This window comes from Phocoena phocoena, chromosome 3, assembly GCF_963924675.1.
Source record: "Phocoena phocoena chromosome 3, mPhoPho1.1, whole genome shotgun sequence".
Lineage (NCBI taxonomy): Eukaryota > Metazoa > Chordata > Mammalia > Artiodactyla > Phocoenidae > Phocoena > Phocoena phocoena.
Window position 1 is genome coordinate 28,979,445 of NC_089221.1, and position 20,685 is coordinate 29,000,129.

Below are 20,685 nucleotides of genomic sequence, written 5' to 3' on the forward strand. Positions count from 1 at the left end.
TTGTAGTACGGGTTTTGTCTCATTTGCATTCTTCAGAAGGATTCTCAGAAGTAAATCTGCAAGAATCTGCTTCCCTGGCCAGTAAGGTCCTATTGGAGGCTTTTCAAAAACCCCATTTGCTATAGTCCTGCCCTATCTGCCAGCCCCAAGATTTCAAGGTTTCTGTTAAATAGATATTATATCTCCCAGTCCCTCAAAATAGTGGGGGATTTAGAATGTGTAAAAGTTGGTTAGTAAGTTGTAGAGTTTAGTGGGGTTAAGGTTTCAGATATGGTTCTGGCAAGATGTGGCAACATATAATTTCTGTTTTCTTTTAGGAAAGCACATGTGATAATTTTGGAAAATTAGCTACACATTACTTTTCCAACTCGTCATTAATTATATGAACACCGTGTCTGGTGACTAACACTACAATTTTTTCCAGCTTAGAAGTAAAAGTGTGTCCAGTAGTTAAAGGCAGATGGCACCAATGTAAGCATGGGGGAGTCAGTGTTTCTTTGACAGAAGCCAAGTTTTAGGGAGTGATACTCACTAAATGAGAAATTTCTCATTCCTTGGTAAGACATGGCATTAGGGGATTTAGGAGGCAAAGAAGAATTTGTAAAGCAAACCCCACACCATCCCACAGTTCTGTAACACAAGCATGAACAGTAGGTAAAGATTTCTAGATCTAGATCCATTAAAAGTAAAAAGTTATCATTTTACACTTAATCCAATGAATTTGGTCAGAAAAGATGTTGTTAGTAATATGGATGAATCGTACTGTTCAAAAGCATCCCATTTTTTAATGGCTTGGTTTTACCTTTATTTTATAATACTTAAATGAGCTTCTCTGATCTGATCTCCATGTGCCTGGTTCCATCTCACGTTATTTTTTAGCAGCTTCTTGTGTGAGGGATGGGTGAAGGAAGGAGATTATGTTTTGCAATCATATGGAAGGGTGAAGAGAAAGGGGGAAAATTGTTTTGGTCCAATTTACATAAACAATTTCTGGATTATAGATCCTTAGCAGCAAAAATCCATCAAGAAAATTGTTTCAGCCATGAATGTGTTATTTTGCTATTTACATATCGAATAAAAATAAATAGAGGAAGGGGAGGCAAGGGGAATAAACATTTATTGAGCCAGGCACTGAGCTGGGTGTTTTCAACAGCATGAATAGAAATATAACGATCATATGCTACTGGGATGATTTTGTCTGGCAAGCCTTGTTTCTGGCATGCAGTAAAAATGAAGATATTCTGGCAATAGCAATTAGCAGAATCTCCCATACTGCTGACAAGGATTTAACTGTCCATGTTGCCCCCTCAAAATGGAAGGAGACAAATGAATAAATCCATGGGAAAGAGAAAGCACAATGTGCAATAACCAGAGATTTACAGAATTAAAGATGCAAGATGAATCAGATGACTATAGTCTTCTATAATTCTTTAAGGCTAAAAAAATAGGCATTACAATAAGTTCATGTAGAAATGAGTTTTTAAAATCAAAACAAGATTATTTCTGATATATGGCTGATTTTCCCCATACCATAATATCTTTGATAGTTAAAATCAAATAAGGAGGGGCTTCCCTGGTGGCGCAGTGGTTGAGAGTCCGCCTGCCGATGCAGGGGACACAGGTTCGTGCCCCGGTCCGGGAAGATCCCACATGCCGCGGAGCGGCTGGGCCTGTGAGCCATGGCCGCTGAGCCTGCCTGTCCGGAGCCTGTGCTCCGCAACGGGAGAGGCCACATCAGTGACGGCAAAAAAAAAAAAAATCAAATAAGGAAAAGATTTATTTCTAGGGGCTTTAGGGAAGTCAAATTGTGAGAAATGTCGCTATCGTGGCTTTGGGTAACCACCTTGAGGTGACTTACGGTTGGGAAAAAATCTGCATCTATAGTTTTGTTGGTTTTTTACCTGGTGAATTACTATGCATTCTTTCTGGCTCTTATTCATCAGCCAGTTTTTATAAAAGGGAAAAATGGTTATTGAGAAAACCTAGCATAAACCTACTGACTGGTGAATTAGAAGGTGTATTCTCATGTAAAAACAAACCCAAACCCCAGTAACATATTATAACAATCACTTCTAATTTCCTATGTAATGTTTAAGAATTTTGCTTGGCATTTTCTAGGAAGAGAGAAAAAGCAGAGGTAGTGGTAGCTTTGAAAATATGGAACCGTTTGCTATTCCATAGCCTTCACTTCAATATGGCTTTACAGGAGACACAGATCACCTAACAGTCCGGTTCTATAGGTTGCTTCGGTTTCCGTGTGAGACACAGAAATTGTCTGAAATGACTGATCAAGCAGAAGGACAAGCCTCAAGACGCAAGTAACATTCAAGAAGTATAAGAGGTCACGTGAAGCAAAGCTGGGGGGGTTGACTTTTAAACAGTTGTTGGATTGTACGTTAAACACTTACCCCAGAGCAGCTGTATGAGGGCAACTTACACTACTTCCAGACAAAGATTAAGAAAAGAATGAGTACATTCACGGTTTCATCAGAAAGATATGATTACATATTTTTTTCAGTTTTGTTTTCCAGACATAGAAACAATCATACTGAAATACATATACATAGATTCTAAGTCATTAAATAATTATTTTCTTTTGCATTACATGGTGAGTTTCACAACAGGAGGATTATATATTTCAATGTGTCATACAGTTTTTGAACCACATAAAGCAATATAATATAAAATCATATAACAGTTACTTTAAAGTCAGGAATATCACATGGCAAATACACAACTATGGCACTGAAAATAGTCGAAGTGGGAGATGTGACATCTTTCATTTCTAAATGATAAGCAGTTTGAAGGAAGGATATTAGAACAAGAAGGGAGGTAGTTACTTTTACAACTTCAAAATCATTTTATCAGGAATTTTATAAAACAAATTGCTGTTCAGGAAAATCTTTGCCATATAGTTTTTCAATTTCAGATAACACAACAACAAGGTATTTTCCCCCCTCAGGATTTGTGAAATTTGCATGGAAAAAACTCAGACTGGACTTTGAAGTGTATCCAGGTGAAACATAATTTGACCATAACTATTAAACTATCATTTTTGATATTACTACTTAAGTAGCTAAAGTTTTTAGAGTTAAGTGTTTTTTCTTTTTAATTAGCAGCAGGTAAAAAGTTAACTAATAGACTGTGATTATCTAAGGGTCTCTCTCTTCACTGACAACAACCATGTAAACAGTACATGTTTTTCCCCTTTACACACCTCAGTGCTTCCTGACATGAAATCAGAGCATAACTCAAAGGAATCAATGTGGACAAAACAGTCATGGGCATATGGTATTGTGAGTTACGTGCAATCTCTTAGCCATAAGCTCAGAACACTGAATAGATTATAGAGTGACTATGTCCAATAAAATTTGGATTCAGCAGGTTACTCTCGGCATTTTGTGGAATCCTAAACTGCCCAAACATTTGGAAACACTCTCTCTATCGCTTTCCTTTTATTGAAATAGATACCAGGTAATGGTCTCAGACCAAAAATCGCCTTCTTGAAAGACACAAATCTAGGGAGAGAACTCCTGTTTGATTTGCAGAGGACATGTATACTGATCATGAAATAAGTCCAGGCCATAACTATAAGTAGAACTTCTGGTTAGGTCATAAGTTCTCAAGCAATCATTTTGTATTTTTTTTTAAGTTTCTGATTAAGACCTCCACGGCCGAGTCGTCAATGTAGCTGGATTTATTAATGGCCCTTGAATGAATGAATTGGGCTAGAATATCTAAGCCTGAGGACCTTTAAATGGGGTAACTTGTGACCCTCAATCTGGGCCTTGATATCTGTGTGGCTGACTTAACATCTGACTCGGTCCTTTGACTCAGGCCAAAGTCATCGTTTATGTGTAATTTAGTTTCTTGCAAATCCTATGGTTGCTACCGCACATAATGAACTCTCAGGGAAAATAAAGGCCCTGGGGTGAGAGCATAAGAAGCCTACAAGATGGACAGCTAAGCAGAAGAGAAGAAGCAAGGATGCTAACTGAAATCGATCTGACTTGGAGGAATGGATCTGTTTTTCTCTTCAGCGGTGTCACAGCCACATTGTCCACTGCTTCAGGTTAAGGTCACACCAGCAATATTTCCCTGCACTGTCCCTGGGCCTTCTACGGAAACCCTGGACTTCACTTAGATCATGAGCATCAAAGATAGTTAGAGCCGGAAGGGGTCTTAGAAACATTTTAGGCCAATGCACTCGTTTAACAGGTGAGGGAACTAGTGGCTAGAGTTCAAAGGACTTGCCTAAGATCACACAGCCTGTTTAGTGGCAGCAGGATGACCTCGACCTGGAAATTGAGTGCTCAGCCCACTACCCTAGCAACAACACAATGATGCTTGGGCTGAAAAAGGAGAAAAAGAAATTGGTTCACTGAAGTACACGCGAGGCTTTCATCAATGACAAATCTACGTTAGCAACCCTGCGGATGGTAACCCAGAGGCCTTTACATCTTTCTGCATGTGTGCAAGTTTCCACGGTGCACGCATTGCCCTTCTCAGGCCCTGGCATGCAAGTCCAAGCTATTCAGAAGTACATTAATATGTTTTCAAACTGAGGGTCTCAAGTAACAGGGTGGCAGGCTTATTGCAAAATCCTAGCCAGAGTCAATTTCTTGTCAAAGTAAGTTACACTATTCACATCAACTCTGTGGCAATTCAATTAAACAATAAATTAAAATCCACTCAATAGTTGCTGATTGGACCTTAGACCGTTTAGTCATTCTCTTTCTGGCTGTTTCATTCATTTATCTAAAATGTAAGAGTCACTTTCTAATCGATACACTTTTCTTGTGAAAATGAAACTTCAAAAAAACAAAAAGGAGAGAAAGGCACTTTGTAAGATATGTACAAATCTGTTTCTTTCACGTCTACTCTAAGGAGATAGTAAAATTACTACAGGCAGCGGCAAGTCTTTCTGCCAGTGATGGGCAGTGGCGGGCAGCCTGGAGAAAGAGGCAGATTTGGGGACGGACCCTCCTTAGCCAAGCTGCACCCTGGGGCTCAGGTGCCTCTGGTTGTTCATCGGATTCTCCCGTTCAGTTGGGTCACTACAGGACAGTCAAACTCCTTCAACTCGTACAGATGGTAAGGGATTGACCAGCTTTGGACCAAACCAGTGAAAGCAAGTATTTAGTACATAACTGCCTACCAGGATTGGCCTTAGGCACTTAGGAGATGGAGAGTCTGTTAAATGTCAGTGACATGGCTGATTATAACTTGTGCTCATTTGAGGTGCCTTGTACCCATTTGCTAAAACTGACCAGAGAAGATTTTGCAGTTTGAGTCATAAGCTTCCATAAATCATCCATTGGCTATCCCTTTTCCGTGTGCTACGTAACGTGAATATTTAGGTGTTTGTTTATAAAAATATGACCTTTATAATTAAGAGCTTAAGGCTTTTAAAGCCAAATGTGCAATGGTGGTACATAATCCATGGGAGAAAAGAAAACAAACCAGAATCAGCCGCCTGATATAAGAAAAGTGTTTTTCTTTCTAAAAATCAAAGCCTCTTTCAACGTCTTTTAAAAAATATCTCATGCCTCTTCTCTGTACACGCATATTTGCACATAATCTTAGACTACGATTCTATACCTACATGATGTATAAAATGCATGTGTGATATGTTAAGATCAGTTGGACTTGATGATTTGCAAGTGAAATAAAATGAGCACATCCCTGAAGAGGACTTGTATTTCTATGATAAAGGGTAACTATTTATTAGCTTAATTATGATACAAGGCATTGGTTAATTATCTTTGCAGGACACTATTCAGTGAATCATGGAATCAAGGAGTCGGAGTTTAAAAGGACATTAGAGATTTTCCGGCCTAACATTTCCTTCAGAGGAAACTGAGGTCCAGAGAAGGGAGTTGATCTGTCTAAGGTAACATAATTAGCATTAGAAGCTGGGCCTCTTGACCCCCAATCTGCATACTTTCATTCGACTAGGGGATTCCTTAACAGAAAATAGGCTAGACCATGAAAAAAACATAGTTTGTTAAAGAGTGCTAACTGACCATAGACTTATAGCCTTGGCTTTAGTTAACAAGTGGTAGTAATTTACTTGCTAACTGGTGTTTTCTTTAAGGATTTAGTTTGAGTCTTCAGCCATGACATTTTTTTCCATATATGCCAAATTATATATCAAAAGCAGACTATTTTTGAATTTTCATACTATCAGACTGATTGATACACATCTTGGAGGAGATTGGATTATCTTTGGGAAAGGTTTAGCCTGTACCAGCTGTGAAGAGCAGAGTCTTTTGTCAATGCCTCTCAAGGTGGAATATATTCCCTGGACCTCTTAGAAGTTGTGTACTTTTTCAGGTCATTCTCTACCATTATGGGAATCCTAAACCACTAATATATTTTAAAAATATGTTTTAAAAAATGATGCCTTTTTCTTACAGTACCGTTCAGTGCAAGTCAAATAGACTCAACCTGTACTTTTCAGGAGAGGATCGCTTCATGCACTAAAATAAGCTTTAGTGGAAATGATCGTCTAGGGCAATGCTTCTCAAACTTCACTGGGCACATGAATCATCTGGGGATCTTAGCAAAATGCAGATTCTGAGGCGGGGGTGGGGTGGAGATTATGCATTTCCAAGCAGCGCACAGGTGATGCTGATGCAGCTGGTCAGACCATATTTTGAGTAGCAAGGATCTAGGGGATTGAATAAACTTGGACCACTTTCCCAAATAGCCCCCTTACTCTTAACATGTTGTTTGCATATTGGGAGAATAGAGCCTCAGATTTATTACTTTTGCATTTCTGGAAGCTCTGGCAATGTGTTCACTTTCACACATCAGGCTACTTCTGAGTCCAGTTCCTATCCACATGGACTTATTGGGCTGGAATATTTAACTCACAGAGGGAGCTCAAATTCTCTATGTTCCAGCTAGTGAGCAGATACAGAAATGGATTTGCTGTCAGGTGAAATGGAAATAGAGGCAGGCAGTTCGATGAGTCATGGATGTTCTCTTTAAAATGGAGATCCAGGCTTTTGACCGCTCTTGGAGAGCCTGCCCTTGGAACTGACTTGGGGCTTCCAACTACCATACCCTGGCCTTTGTAGTGGTTCCCACTAATCCACAGATGCCTGGTTTCTTGGAACTTTTCTTTGGATACTTCTGACGTGAGTGCTCTCCCTGCCCCTGCCAAAATTTTGCAAGTGGATCTACTGGATCTACTCCAGAGAGACACGAACTCCTGGCTTTACTTAAAATGTCCTTGCTGTCCAAGATTGTTCAGAAAAGCAGAACAAGAACCCTCTCTCTTGGACAGTGCGTTAGATGTTACCACTCTCCTTTTTCATTGTAGCTTTATGAATATTCATCCAGAGAGGAGCAGAAGCCCAGGAGTAGCCCTAAATTACAAGAGAAGTAATTTCTGGTCTGTGGAGAGCCCTAAAACTCTAGCTCTATGATTGTTGTTTAAAGTATCCTGGAGATAAAAAGAATCAGCTAAACTATACTACACTGTGTTGGAAACTGAATATTGTCATCCGCTTCATATTCCTCAGTGGGCTTTGGTTTGGTGTGGCATTTTATTCCACAAACAGGGACTGCATATATCACTCTGTACTGTAAATACTCCTTATAATCACATAACGGAAAATACTGTACCCACTGAATAGGTAAACAGCTGTACTGGGAAGGTAGAAAACAGTGTTTTACTTACCTAAGTGATAGAAAAATAGTCTTCAAAAATACATTGTTCAACTTACGGGTTTATATTAAAGTAGAATTTGTATGTACAGTAAGGCAGTACTTCCATTAGCGATGATCTTTTAAATTAAAGTTAGCCTTTGGGGATTTTTTTTCACTAACAGAAGACTAGGGTGTGTAATAAATTATCATGCTGAAATGAAGGAGGAAAACATTTTAGAAGGATTCACCACATGAAACTCATTTGCCTCTTATGTAAGAAAATTTCACTTTCTAAAACTCTATCCTCCAGAAACTTCAGAATGAAATACAATTTAGCGGCGGGGGGGGGGGGGGGGGGGCGGGGGCGGGGGGAGGAATCCATGCTTAATAAATTCAAACTATTTTAAGAAAAAATCGGAGGCATCCTTTTTATTTGCATATTGGCAATGCGTCATTAAGGTAATAGGAACGGATGTAAACAATTTGTCAGGTGTTCTAGAATGCACTCTTTTTTTAAAATGTGTTTAATTTGGTTAATCCTAATAAAATGAGAGAGGAGTGCTAAAGGTTAAGCAGTTGGTCTTCAAAAGTGGTTTTCATGGCATTTTTCTCATATCTACCATCTTCCTGTGGTAAACAGTTTTGACTAGTCGATATCCTCTGTCATATACCAGACCATGAAAGCCTGTTGCAGGGGATTATACCTATCGGCACGGTCCCTCAAGATTACTAAGCAATGTGCTTTTATTTCATTGAACACATAATTTTATAACTGATAGCAAAACGTAACTCTACAAATCACACGAAACTAAACGATTTGTTCTGGAATCAACTGTTGGAGAAAGAGGCAACTGGTTGAAAATGGATCATGAAGACAAGTGACCTGGGAGTTTGGTAGTATCATTCTAACCCCGTTCTCAAGCCTTCTCTGGTAGAGTGCATTTCATGTACTCTGTAGTGTTACCTGAAGGAAAATCACATTTTAACCCATCCTTCCATGAATCAAGCTCTCACTGAAAGGGGTGCATAAAACCTGTGGGATGCAGGTAATCCAGCCCACCGAGCTGGAGTCTGCAGTTGCTCGGGGCCGCGGGGAAGGAGGCCAGGTCTACCGCGGCTGGATTCTGTGGCAGGGGTGGCGGGGCCTCCTTGGCTGGTTCTTCAAACGGAGCCAGGTTTTGCGCTCGCCGATCCTGCACCAACACCAGGATGTTGCTATCCATCACCCGGGACACCTTCGAGTACTCCTTGCTGGTTTCAGGGGTGCTGGTCTTCTCCGCCCGGCCGCTGTTCTCGTTTTGTTTCGGGAGCAGCGCCAGCGCTCCATCTTTGCTGACTTTGTGGATCTCCACGTACTCCAAGGGTTTAGCAGAGGTCAAGGGGGTCTTGTCCTGGGGCAGCAGCCGTGCCGCATCTTGGTCAGTCTTGGAACGGAAGCTTTCTGACTCCCCGTGCTCAGCTGCTTTTCCTTCCCCGCCAGTCTCAATGGTTTGCGAGGGTTTTAAAGCACGTGTGTCTGTTTTGTCCAACAAAGTGGATGCAGCACCTGCCGTGCCCAGGCCCAGCTTACACACATCAGCAACGCTGTGGTAAGATGACCTGGAGTAGTGCAGGCCGGGGGGCTGCAGCAAAGGCCACGTTGAAGATTGGGATCCGCTGACATGAAAAGAGGGGATTTTGCCTTCCACGCTTGTGCTCTGAGGGCCTTGGGGCTGGGTAACGTTTGTTTCGGGTTTCTCTGCCTTCTCAAGGCCCTCAGGAGTGTGGAACTTGGAGGGATTGGCCCGAGGTTCATCACACTTTTCAGACAAAAGGGAAGGGCTGTCGCAGCTGCCCCGGCCAGAGTCACTGTCGGGATCCGAGTGCGTGGGCTTCACGCCTTGCCCCGGGTGTTCTTTGGAGTGAGCTGGCATCAGCTGCTGGTCCCCACTGTCATCCACCTCTAAGAACTCCACCAGTAAGTCCTCGCAGTCGGAAGTGGGAGGGAAGTCTTGGCATCCCAGGGCGCTCAGAAGTTCCTCGGACTTGCCCTTCTATTAAAACACAGACACAAGGCAAGAAGGCTGTCAGGTTCATAACATTCCAAATGGACATCGTAGCCAAGTCTGTGTTCCTGACTACGGGCAGGTGGGATGTGGCCACGGCCTCGCAGAATTTCCCAAACGTCAGACGTCTGTGTCCCAGGCCATCTAGAATCACCTCCTGGACTATTACTCACCTAATATTTTTCTTTAAGTCAATTCACGATTTTAACTTAGTCTTTCTCTAAGCAATAATGATCACGAGTTGAATGGGCAAGTAGTATATGTGCACATAATAAAAATATAACTATTAAATAAGAAAAGCTTGGGAAACATCTAAACCCATAGCGCTCATGCGTGCACTTGGTACTGGGACTCACTAGTTCTGAAATCGGGTTGCTGGCCTCCTAACTGGCTCCCTCACCCCACGTTCTGGAGTCTGGTAGTGGGAAGCTGATTCTCATCTTTTCCTTCTTCTCTCCCTTCTCCTCTTCCTTGCTTCTCCCTCCCTGTCCCTCCCTTCCCCTCCCATCCCACTCCTTCCTTTCCTTCTGCTCCATTTCCCCTCCCTCCCCACCCTCCCCCGCTTCCTGCCAGCCCATATTCCCTCCATCTCCTTGGGTTCCTCTCCCTCCTCCTTCTCTCTATCCTCCTCTCCCCCGACTTCTCCTCCGGCCTCCTCTTCTCATTTTCCACGCTTCTCCAGATGCTCTGACTTAGGTCAGGGACTGGTGCCTAAGTCTTGGCTCTATTACTTATTAAAGGCTCTGTGACTTTGGATAAGCTGTTCTGTGATCCTCAGTTTCTCCATTTGTAAAATGAGAATAATAGCACCCATCTGGGAAAGTTCTTTTGAGAATTAGGGGTAATGGCATTAAAAATCCAAGAACGTTTTCTTCTGACACGAAAAGCAGTTTTTAAAAGTCATTAAGTCCCTGTGGCTACAAGGTCAAATTGCGAGCTAAACAATAATTCATTTAGTTAGCTGAGATGTTCACGCTGGGTCTATAAAGGTCAGTGCTAGAGACTGGATAGCAGAATAAGAGCCCAAATTCTGGGGCTCTAGTTCCTGCTCTGATATCTGCAATCAGAGTGAATGCCGTCAAGCCAAATTCCCCAGGACTCACTCTTCACCTTCTTGTGCTTTTGGCCTCACAGCGGCTGGGGTCAAGCGACAATGTGTAGGGGACTGCTTTTATATACATCAGTGTTAAGCAGAAGGTCAAATTGAAACTATAGATTTCAACCTGCAGAGAAATTAAAAATGTTCTAACACCTCTTTTCATTGGAAACACTTAAATTTCATTCCCACTTGAATCGGTCTAAATGGGCCCTGGCAAACACCAGTTCCACTGTACTGAACCAGTCTTAACTGAGCTCTCAAACTGAGCAAAAATTGCAATAGGATATTCTGTTACTATGGCCTTCTGTAAGGAACATTCGAGTGAGAGCTTACACCAAAGTATGACGGAGGGGCTGGTGGTAGGTTCCTCTTTGGTATTCATCAAAACATTCACCCTCTTTCTCAATTGATTATTTGTACAAAATGTTTTAGATGGGGCTTATGAAAAGAGCTGATAAACCTAGCAAGCATTCCTATGTGTTCTGAGGTTTTCTTGGCTTTCTTTCATTGTCCTCTGGCACTCAGTATCTGATGGTAAGTACCCTCATGCTTCCCACATCTTTCTGTAAACACACCTGCTGAAGAGGAGGGACAGCTGGTCAAGGATGGCCGAGCTGACCAGGCCACACTGATGGGAACTGTGTGCTCCTGTGTAAAGATAACGAGTATAGAGAAGCTGGTCACAATACATTCTTACCTCTGGTACTTACCTCCAGCAGATGAGTATCAAATCCTTTTATTTTTGGCCCAGGAACCGGAGGGAGGATGCAGGTCACCATGCTATAAAAAGATTTGTGAGACAAGATAAATGACGCATGTTTTCACTTTGTAATTTTTGAAAGATTAGCGTTATCTCCAAATAGCTGCTACATGGACTATGGTAGATAGAAGTTAGAGTTCCGAGGCTACGTGAAACTAACAATCAGTGGTGAAGACAATGAATACTTCTAGAGGTCAACATCAAAATGAATTCTAGCGGGCTTCCCTGGTGGCACAGTGGTTGAGAATCTGCCTGCCGATGCAGGGGACACGGGTTCGTGCCCCGGTCTGGGAGGATCCCACATGCCGCGGAGCGGCTGGGCCCTTGAGCCATGGCCGCTGGGCCTGCGCGTCCGGAGCCTGTGCTCCACAAGGGGAGGGGCCGCAGCAGTGAGAGGCCCGCGTACCGTAAAAAAAAAAAAAAAAAAAATGAATTCTCGCTAATTAACTCTGGCTGATTCTGAAGTGACTAGGGGATTATTTGCTGTTCTTGCCAGATTTTTACTATTTCACAACTGTGAGCCTCCATTTGATGGAAAGAGCATCAACTTCAAATGTGTCTATTCTACTTTTGCTAGCACTGATCAAAGTTTTTAACGGTGAACACACTGCAACGAATGGCTAAAATGAGGTGCTTGAATTATCTGTAGGTTTCCATCATTTTTGTATTGTCTTTCTTGGCCATTATCCCTGACAACCATGATTGGGAGGAGGGTTGATAGACAGTGAAGTACCTGTAGCCCTTCAAAGCCACTGCCCAGACCATAATCAAACAGATGACAGCAGAAAGAACGGCCACAAAGATCCACACGGTTGCATCTGTCATTGAGAAGTCTAAAAAGCAAACAGCCAGAAAGTTTTGATCACATACAACATCATTAAAAACAAACAAACAAAACAAATCAATGAAACTTTTGAACATAAGTTCCGCCCCTCCACACCTTTTCTGATTTGAACATCAATCCAGAGTAACATTAATGATGGATTTAATTTTTTCCAATATCATTAAATTTTAAAGTGGCCTATATTTTATAGTTCTCTAAAATTCTCAAGATCCTTAAAAATATTATTTGATTTGATACTTATATAGGAAGTCCAAGGGTACATGGTCAGTTGCAGTAATAATAATTTAAAAAGCTAACATTTATTAAGTTCTCAGTAAAAGCCATATGATGTTAAGCTCTTTACATACATTGCCTGTATGTAAAGATGAGGAACTGAGACTGTAAGAGTGGTTTACCCAGAGGCATGTAGCTATAAAGTTGTAGTCTGGGGTTTGAACCCAGGGCTTCTGCTTTTATTTAGTAAGAGCCAGGGATGGACTGGATGCACACTCTTATGGCCTGTAATGCGGTGCTCTTTCCAGTATGCCAATGCGAGCCCTGATGCTTTGGCCAGGCAAGTTGTCACAAGAGCTAGGTTTCGCCATGCAGTTCTGGGCGAGACTTCTAACTCCACTGACCTTTAGTTTCCTCCCTTTCAGTTCCTAATGGCAATTCTGTTCTCTCTGAATACTTGAGATGGTTGGGAGGAACAAACAAGGTAAAGACTTTGTAAACTGTAAAGTACTTGGAAATGCAAATGATTCATTCCCTGTAGAATGCCAGCCGCCATGTTTAATGGCACTTAAAGAATTGTGTGCCTTTTATACACTGTTCCTTGACTAACAGACCAACATGTAATTGTCTTCAAGGACTGAAAATCAATTCATGCTTTTCAGATGGGATAGCGGCTTACAAATTTTGGGAGAACTAGATGATGACCTTGAATGATAGGAATGGGACAGATGGGGAGGGCAGAATGACGGACCATCAAGCCCTCTGAGACATTTCAAGCCCATGACTGCAGACTTATCCTAGAAACTGGTCCTCACTGACAGTGACCCAGGGAGCAATGCTGTACTTACAAATGTCTTTGTGTTGAGTGGAGAGATGATAAACTCACCTCTACTCATTCTTCTGGCTAAGACTCAAAATAGTTTCTCTGTTAGTAGTTACTACATACAAATTTACCAAACTCATTCTATTAAAAAAAATATTTAGGAGTATAAGCAAAAGGGAGCCAAGTCACTCACCATTAGGTATCGGGATGGAGCTCTCTGGGCTCCACTCACTCCAGAATCCATGGTCTGGCTTGCAGTGAACCTGAACAAGGTATTTCTGCCCTGGATATAAGCTGAGAATCTTAAACTGAGTCTGCTGCCCAGCGAAATGAGTCTAAGGGAGGCCAAGGAAAACAGAAGTCACTCTGACTTGTGTTATGAAGAAAGAGACTTTTTCTTTAGGCAGTAAACTATTGGAGGAGTGGGACAAAATGATCACACTTAGTAAATACCCTGTTCACACCATTCCACCCTCTCAGCCCAACCCTTCCTCCTGTTAAATACTGCTCACACAAAAATCAACAGGCTTTCTATCTCTCCATTGGGAACTCTACTTCAGAAAGACAAATGTTCTGCTCCCTACACCTTGCTTTCTAAATTCTACATTATGGAAGGTGACTAGTTAATAAAATTGGAAAATTATTCTTTTCTAAACTCTAATAAAATAATTGATTCAAGGATCATTCACTGATGTAAAGCCACTAGGTGGAAGAGAACTGGGAATTCATGAACACTGAAGCAATTGTGCACAAATTAAACATGACTTTACAATCAAGGGATCAAGATGTGATCTCCCCGATCCAGGGGCCACTTTTAACATCATTTATGGTAGGTTGATCAGATGGTCTTTGTTTCCTGATATGATGGAATATGAAGCATATATATCACCTCTGAAGTTTTCTTACCAAAAATTGTTCACCTGGAATGTGATCAAGTCTTTAGATCTAATGTCTGGTTACAGGAAATATGGGGGCATAGAAATTGGTTAAATGACTTCACAAAGAACTAATCAGACAAATGCAGAAGGTGGGGCATTCTATGTGACAAGTGGCCCAGTCTCCTGAGCACGTTGAGAGTGAAGGGATATATCAGCCAGCCACAGTGAGTGATCCTGGAGTGGATTCTGGTTTGAACAAACCAGCTGTTAAAAATATTTTTGAATCAGTTGGGGGAATTAAAACATGAACTGACCATTAAATGATATTAAGGGATTCAAAAAGATGATATTAAGGAATTTCGATTAATTTTCTACGTGTGATCTTATTATTTAGGCTATATTTGGAAATATTCCCTTTTTAAAAGAGACATATACTAAACTATTTAAGAGTAGATTATCATAATGCCTATAATTTATTGTACTATTTGCTTACAATGAAGTATTTTAAAGTGAATAAAAATGCCATTAGCCATGGACTGGTTACACTGAAATTTTTTCCTCCCACTTAGTGCCATTTAAGTACTCTCACAGATGTTAGATCTAAGATATCCTGAGGGAGGTGGGTCGAAAACTTGGCAGAAGTGGCTGTTCAGTTGCAAGGAGCTAGTCATGGGAGAGCTGTAAAGATGAGCCCCCATCCATCCCAGTGGAGGGGAGAAGGCCCTTCCACACATGGGTGGGTAACATCAGCATCAGGAAGGCAATGTGGTGGCCCAATAATTAGGGGGCATGACCTATTCTCAGTTGCAGTACTTCATCTTTGCCAAAGGACAGGGTTCCCTCCAAAAGCTTCCGGTTGACTCACCTCCCACTCAGCTGCCTTCTCAGGTTTTAATCGAATTTCATACTGGAGTGTGAGCCAACCAGATCTTACATCAACCAGGGTGGGTGGAAACCATTTTATCCACAGATATGGTTTTCTGTCTTCTGGCTGTTTTAATTCCAAAGTCAGGTTCACAGGAGGGTCTGGTTCAACTGTAGATATGAAAGAAACTCCATATTTAGTCAAATATGGGTATTTGAATCCAGAACTATATGACTTAGAGGCAGATCTCTCTACCTTTTTTATCTCCATGGTTATGAGACACTTGGTATTTGATGTCAGGTTCCTTTAAGTACAGGTCTGTGAATGCCTCCTTAAGAGTGAGGTGCCTAGACCATACTCCCCAAAGCAATCTACAGATTTAGTGTGACACCTATCAAATTACCCATGACATTTTTCACAGAAGTAGAACAAATAATCCTAAAATTTATATGGAACCATAAAAGACCCAGAATTGCCAAAGCAATCCTGAGGAAAAATAACAAAGCAGGAGGCATAACCCTCCCAGACTTCAGACAATACTACAAAGCTACAGTAATCAAAACAGTCTGGTATTGGCACAAAAACGGACATATGGATCAATGGAACAGAATAGAGAGCCCAGAAATAAACCCACACACCTATGGTCAATTAATCTTCAACAAGGGAGGCAAGAATATACAGTGGAGAAAAGACAATCTCTTCAGCAAGTGGTGTTAGGAAAGTTGGACAGCCACATGTAAATCAATGAAGTTAGAACACTCCCTCATACCATGCACAAAAATAAACTCAAAATGGGTTAAAGACAAATATAAGACATGACACCATAAAACTTTCAGAAGAGAAAGTAGGCAAAACATTCTCTGACATAAATCATACAAATGTTTTCTTAGGTCTGTCTACCAAGGCAATAGAAATAAAAGCAAAAATAAACAAATGGGACCTAATCAAACTTACAAGCTTTTGCACTGCAAAGGAAACCATATACAAAATGAAACGACAACGTACAGAATGGGAGAAAATACTTGCAAATGATGCAACCAACAAGGGCTTAATTTCCAAAATATACAAACAGCTCATACAATTCAATATCAAAAAAAACACCAAATAACACAAACCAATTGAAAAATGGGCAAAAGACCTAAATAGACATTTCTCCAAAGAAGAAATACAGATGGCCAACAGGCACACGAAAAAATGCTCAACATCGCAAATTACTAGAGAAATGCAAATCAAAACTACAATGAGGTATCACCTCACACCGGTCAGAATAGCCATCATTAAAAAATCTACAAATAACAAATGCTGGAGAGGGTGTGGAGAAAAGGGAACTCTCCTACACAGTTGGTGGGAATGTAAATTGGTGCAGCTACCATGGAAAACTGAATGGAGGTTCCTCAAAAATCTAAAAATAGGGTTGCCATATGGTCCAGCAATCCCACTCCTGGGCATATATCCAGTCAAAACTATAATTCAAAAAGAAACATGCACCTCTATGTTCATAGCAGCACTATTCACAATAGCCAAGGCATGGAAACAACCTAAGTGTCCATCAACAGATGAATGGATAAAGAAGATGTGAGACACACACACACACACACACACACACACAGGAATACTACTCAGCCATAAAAAATAATGAAATAATGCCTAGAGATTATCATACTAAGTGAAGTAAGTTAGAAAGAGAAAGACAAATACCATATGATATTACTTGTATGTGGAATCTAAAATATGATACAAATGAACTTATCTATGAAACAGACTCATAGACATAGAGAACAGACTTGTGGTTGCCAAGAAGGAAGGGGGGTGGCAGAGAGATGGAGTGGGAGTTTGGGATTAGGAGATGCAAACTCATATATCGAATGGGTAAACAACATGGTCCTACTGTATAGCACAGGGAACTATACTCAGTATACTGTGATAAACCATAATGGAAAAGAATATAAAAAAGAACATATATATATATGTATGTATAACTGAATCACTTTGCTGTACAGCAGAAATTAACACAACATTGTAAATCAACTATACTTCAATAAAATAAATTAAAAAAAAGAGTGAGGGTCCTAGGGTGCTAGCTTGCCTTACCCTAGTCTCAGCCCTGCTGGCCAGTCACATTTTCTCCATTCATTTCTTACCTCCTCAAATCAGTCTCCACTACAGGTGAGAGCAGAGTGAGTGTAACTCTAGTGGACTTGGCTTTATACCTTACAGTTGCCTGAAAAAATAGCTTTAGAAAATTTGCCACTAATCCTAATGCTTGTATGTTACTAAGTAAATACCTAAGAAAGATTGTTTTATATGGCCTTACTAAATAAATATCAGTTATTTAATATGTTTTAATTTGAACACAAGACTGAGAAATGCTGATCAAAACATCTTTGTACAAAGGTGCAAGTAAAATGTTCAAGATGAATCCTTGAAAGCAAAGTTTCTCAACCTCAGCATTATGTGTATTTTGGACCAGATAATTCTTTGTGGTAGGGGCCTTCCTGAGCGTTGTAGGACGTTAGCAGCATCTCTGGCCTCTCCCCATTAGAGGCCCTCTCTCCCTGTGTTGCAAGCTTCAAAAATATTTCCCGCCATTGCCAAGTACCCTATGGGAGGCAGAGAGCACCCAGCTGAGAATCACATTTCAAGTGTCTTCAGCATAGCTAAATATATCTCAGTGACAACAATGAAATCTATTTCTGAGAGATTATGTGCCAGTATCTTGTACTGCAGGTTATCACTGGATGAGATTCAAGTTGGTAGACTTTACTGTGGTTAAAACTGCGTTGTAGGGCTTCCCTGGTGGCGCAGTGGTTGGGAGTCCGCCTGCCGATGCGGGGGACACGGGTTCGTGCCCCGGTCTGGAAGGATCCCACATGCCGCAGAGCGGCTGGGCCTGTGGGCCATGGCCGCTGAGCCTGCGCGTCTGGAGCCTGTGCTCCGCAGCGGGAGGGGCCACAGCAGTGAGAGGCCCGTGTACCGCAAAAAAAAAAAAAAACCAAAAAAAAAAAAAAGAAACACAACCAAAACTGCGTTGTAAATGAACTTCTGTGGCCTGTCACCAACACGGTATGCTGCAGGGTTATATGAGAATTCCATGAACACTTCTTTCATTATTTTGAAAAGTATGGCCCAACACATTCTTTCACCAGAGAATTTGTTTTCCAGAGTCACTATGAATTTGATTCATTTCACTTTTTAAACATACTACTTTTCTTTAGTGATCCCGTTTTTGTTTTTGTGGATAATCTTCATTACAGCAGTTGTGCATTTCAGAACTTCTCTTGCTTTCACTGTTTTGACCTTAAATATTTTAACACTTGAGGGCAGAATATTTGAGGACAAGGAAATTTAAGAAAGAAACTATGCAAATGGAATTATTTGGTGTTTAGCATTTTAAAGACTTCATATCTCAAGTAAATTTATATGAATGGAATTTATTTTATTCCTACTTGTCAGTGGGGTTACTTTTTGATTTTCTTAAGCTAAGATCAAATTCTGTTTCCATCCCCAGGCTCATTGCAATAATTTGCTGGGGAGAGACAGAATTCAAATGGGTACCAGTTGATGTTGCAAGCTTTTCTAGTTTTTAAGGATCAATCACTGATAACACGCCAATGGGATGACATACAGCCCGATGCTTGAGAGTCCTAGCCTGATTTTCCTTGTCGGTTGGTGTTAGGTAAGTCAGGAAGACTTGGGTGACCTTGAACCTAATTAGCTACTCCTTAGGTTAGCTAAGGCCAAGCCATCTCTTGTCCTAAGCCATCTCTTGTCCTAAGATTCCCTTTGTTGTCCCTGCTAACCCATACAGATCACTGCAGTTATGTCTCATGGCTCAATGTTGATCACGCAAAGCAAGAAGCAGCTCTCAGGTCGATTTTGCTTCACTTTGCTAGTGACTTCTGCAAACATCGTGGCTGTGACCCTGGCCTTCAGCCTTCTGTTCAAGCAGCACTATTTACTCCCCAAATTCTTTATTTTGAAAAGAATAGCTCCAGTTGCTAAGAAACATATGTATATTGAGAATTGAATTTGGGGCAAAGCAGTTTGGAGCAATTCCTGTGGGTGGAGAAGCAGATGAGACTCTTCTAAGAGCTGCTACTCCATGAAGCAGCTCTGTCTTTCAGGGAGAGAAATCTCAGAAAAGAAATCCCAGCTTGCCAAGGGAGAAGGGGACATCGGTCACAGGGGGAGGGCTGGAGAGAAGGATTGATAAGGGAAGCTAAGTAGAACATTCCTGTTGGGTGCAAGGGGATGGGAAGAAGGGTCAAAGGAAGGCATAAGGATTTTACTGTCTTACCATCGTAAATAAAAATTGGTTTACTCAGCCATGAAAAAGAATGAAATAATGCCATTTACAGTGATATGGATGGACCTAGTGATTATCATACTGAATGAAGTAAGTCAGACGGAGAAAGACAAGTATTATATGATATCACTTATTATGGAATCTAAAAAAAGGATACAAATGAACTTATTTACAAAACAGAAATAGAGTCACAGAGGTAGACAACAAACTTATGGTTACCAAGGGGGAAGGAGGGGGAGGGATAGATTGGGAGATTGGGATTGACACATACACACTACTATATATAAAATAGGTAACTAATAAGGACCTACTGTATAGCACAGGAAGCTCTACTCAATACTCTGTAATGACCTATATGGGAAAAGAATCTTAAAAAGAGTGGATATATGTATATGTATAACTGATTCACTTTGCTGTACAGCAGAAACTAACACAACATTGTAAATCAACTATACTCCAATAAAAATTAATTAAATCCAAAAAATTGGTTTAAAACACTCAGTTGGCAAGGATGGTGTGAATTTTCTCATCTTTCTTTATGGGAATCTATCCATAAGCCAAGAAGACTCAAACTGAGTTTGACTATTGGTAGATTCATATTGGAGTAACAAATTCCTCACCAATCACCCTTCCCCTTACCTATGTAAGTCACGTCCACGTAACGTGGATCCGAGGAACTGCTTCCCATCTGGTTCGTGGCGTTTACTGTGATGATGTATATCGTCCATATGGAGGTGTGCTTCTTGTTAAAGTAGCAGGAGTTGGGACCACCAGTTTTGTAGTCCGGACATTCATGGGTGAATGTCTCTCTGCAACGAGTAATATATTAGGAGTCAGTAAGAAAGTGATAAAAAGAGTCTAGTTTTTCCTTAATAGATCAATACCACTGGATTTTGGGGAACAGGCATTCCAGATGCAAAAACCAGAGCTGAAGAAGGTCTCCCCAAGTTCTTCTGTCCTGCCCATGTCAGCTGGGGGTGACAAAGGGAAGAGAGTGCTGGAGAACGGGTGGCAGGGTCACATCAGAGCCCCAGTGACTCTGTTTCTCACCAACCCTTCCTGTCTACAGGTTGCTGTGGGCTTTGTGATATATGCCCCCTGCCAATGAACACTTGAGTTTTCTGTGGCCAATGCACCGCTTTCCTCAGGCAACCACCATTGGGTCATCTCAGGACACTGGGACTTTCCCCTGC

General features: G+C 41.2%; 1 protein-coding gene across 4 annotated transcripts in view; it reads right to left on the reverse strand.

The window, feature by feature from the left end:
• Window positions 1–20,685, reverse strand: part of PRLR (prolactin receptor) — a 66,722-nt gene that overhangs the window by 8,266 nt on the left and 37,771 nt on the right. Inside the window, exons 4-9 of one of the 4 annotated variants that reach the window (XM_065874066.1) lie at window positions 20,132–20,301; window positions 15,187–15,356; window positions 13,637–13,778; window positions 12,297–12,396; window positions 11,514–11,583; window positions 8,212–9,692 (exon numbers count right to left, since the gene is read on the reverse strand). In XM_065874066.1, the coding sequence (XP_065730138.1) occupies window positions 8,670–9,692; window positions 11,514–11,583; window positions 12,297–12,396; window positions 13,637–13,778; window positions 15,187–15,356; window positions 20,132–20,301 (1,675 nt within the window). In that variant the 3' untranslated portion in view covers window positions 8,212–8,669. Of the gene's footprint in view, window positions 1–8,211; window positions 9,693–11,513; window positions 11,584–12,296; window positions 12,397–13,636; window positions 13,779–15,186; window positions 15,357–20,131; window positions 20,302–20,685 lie in introns of those variants that run through there. The other 3 variants (XM_065874067.1, XM_065874069.1, XM_065874068.1) reach the window with 3 other exon arrangements.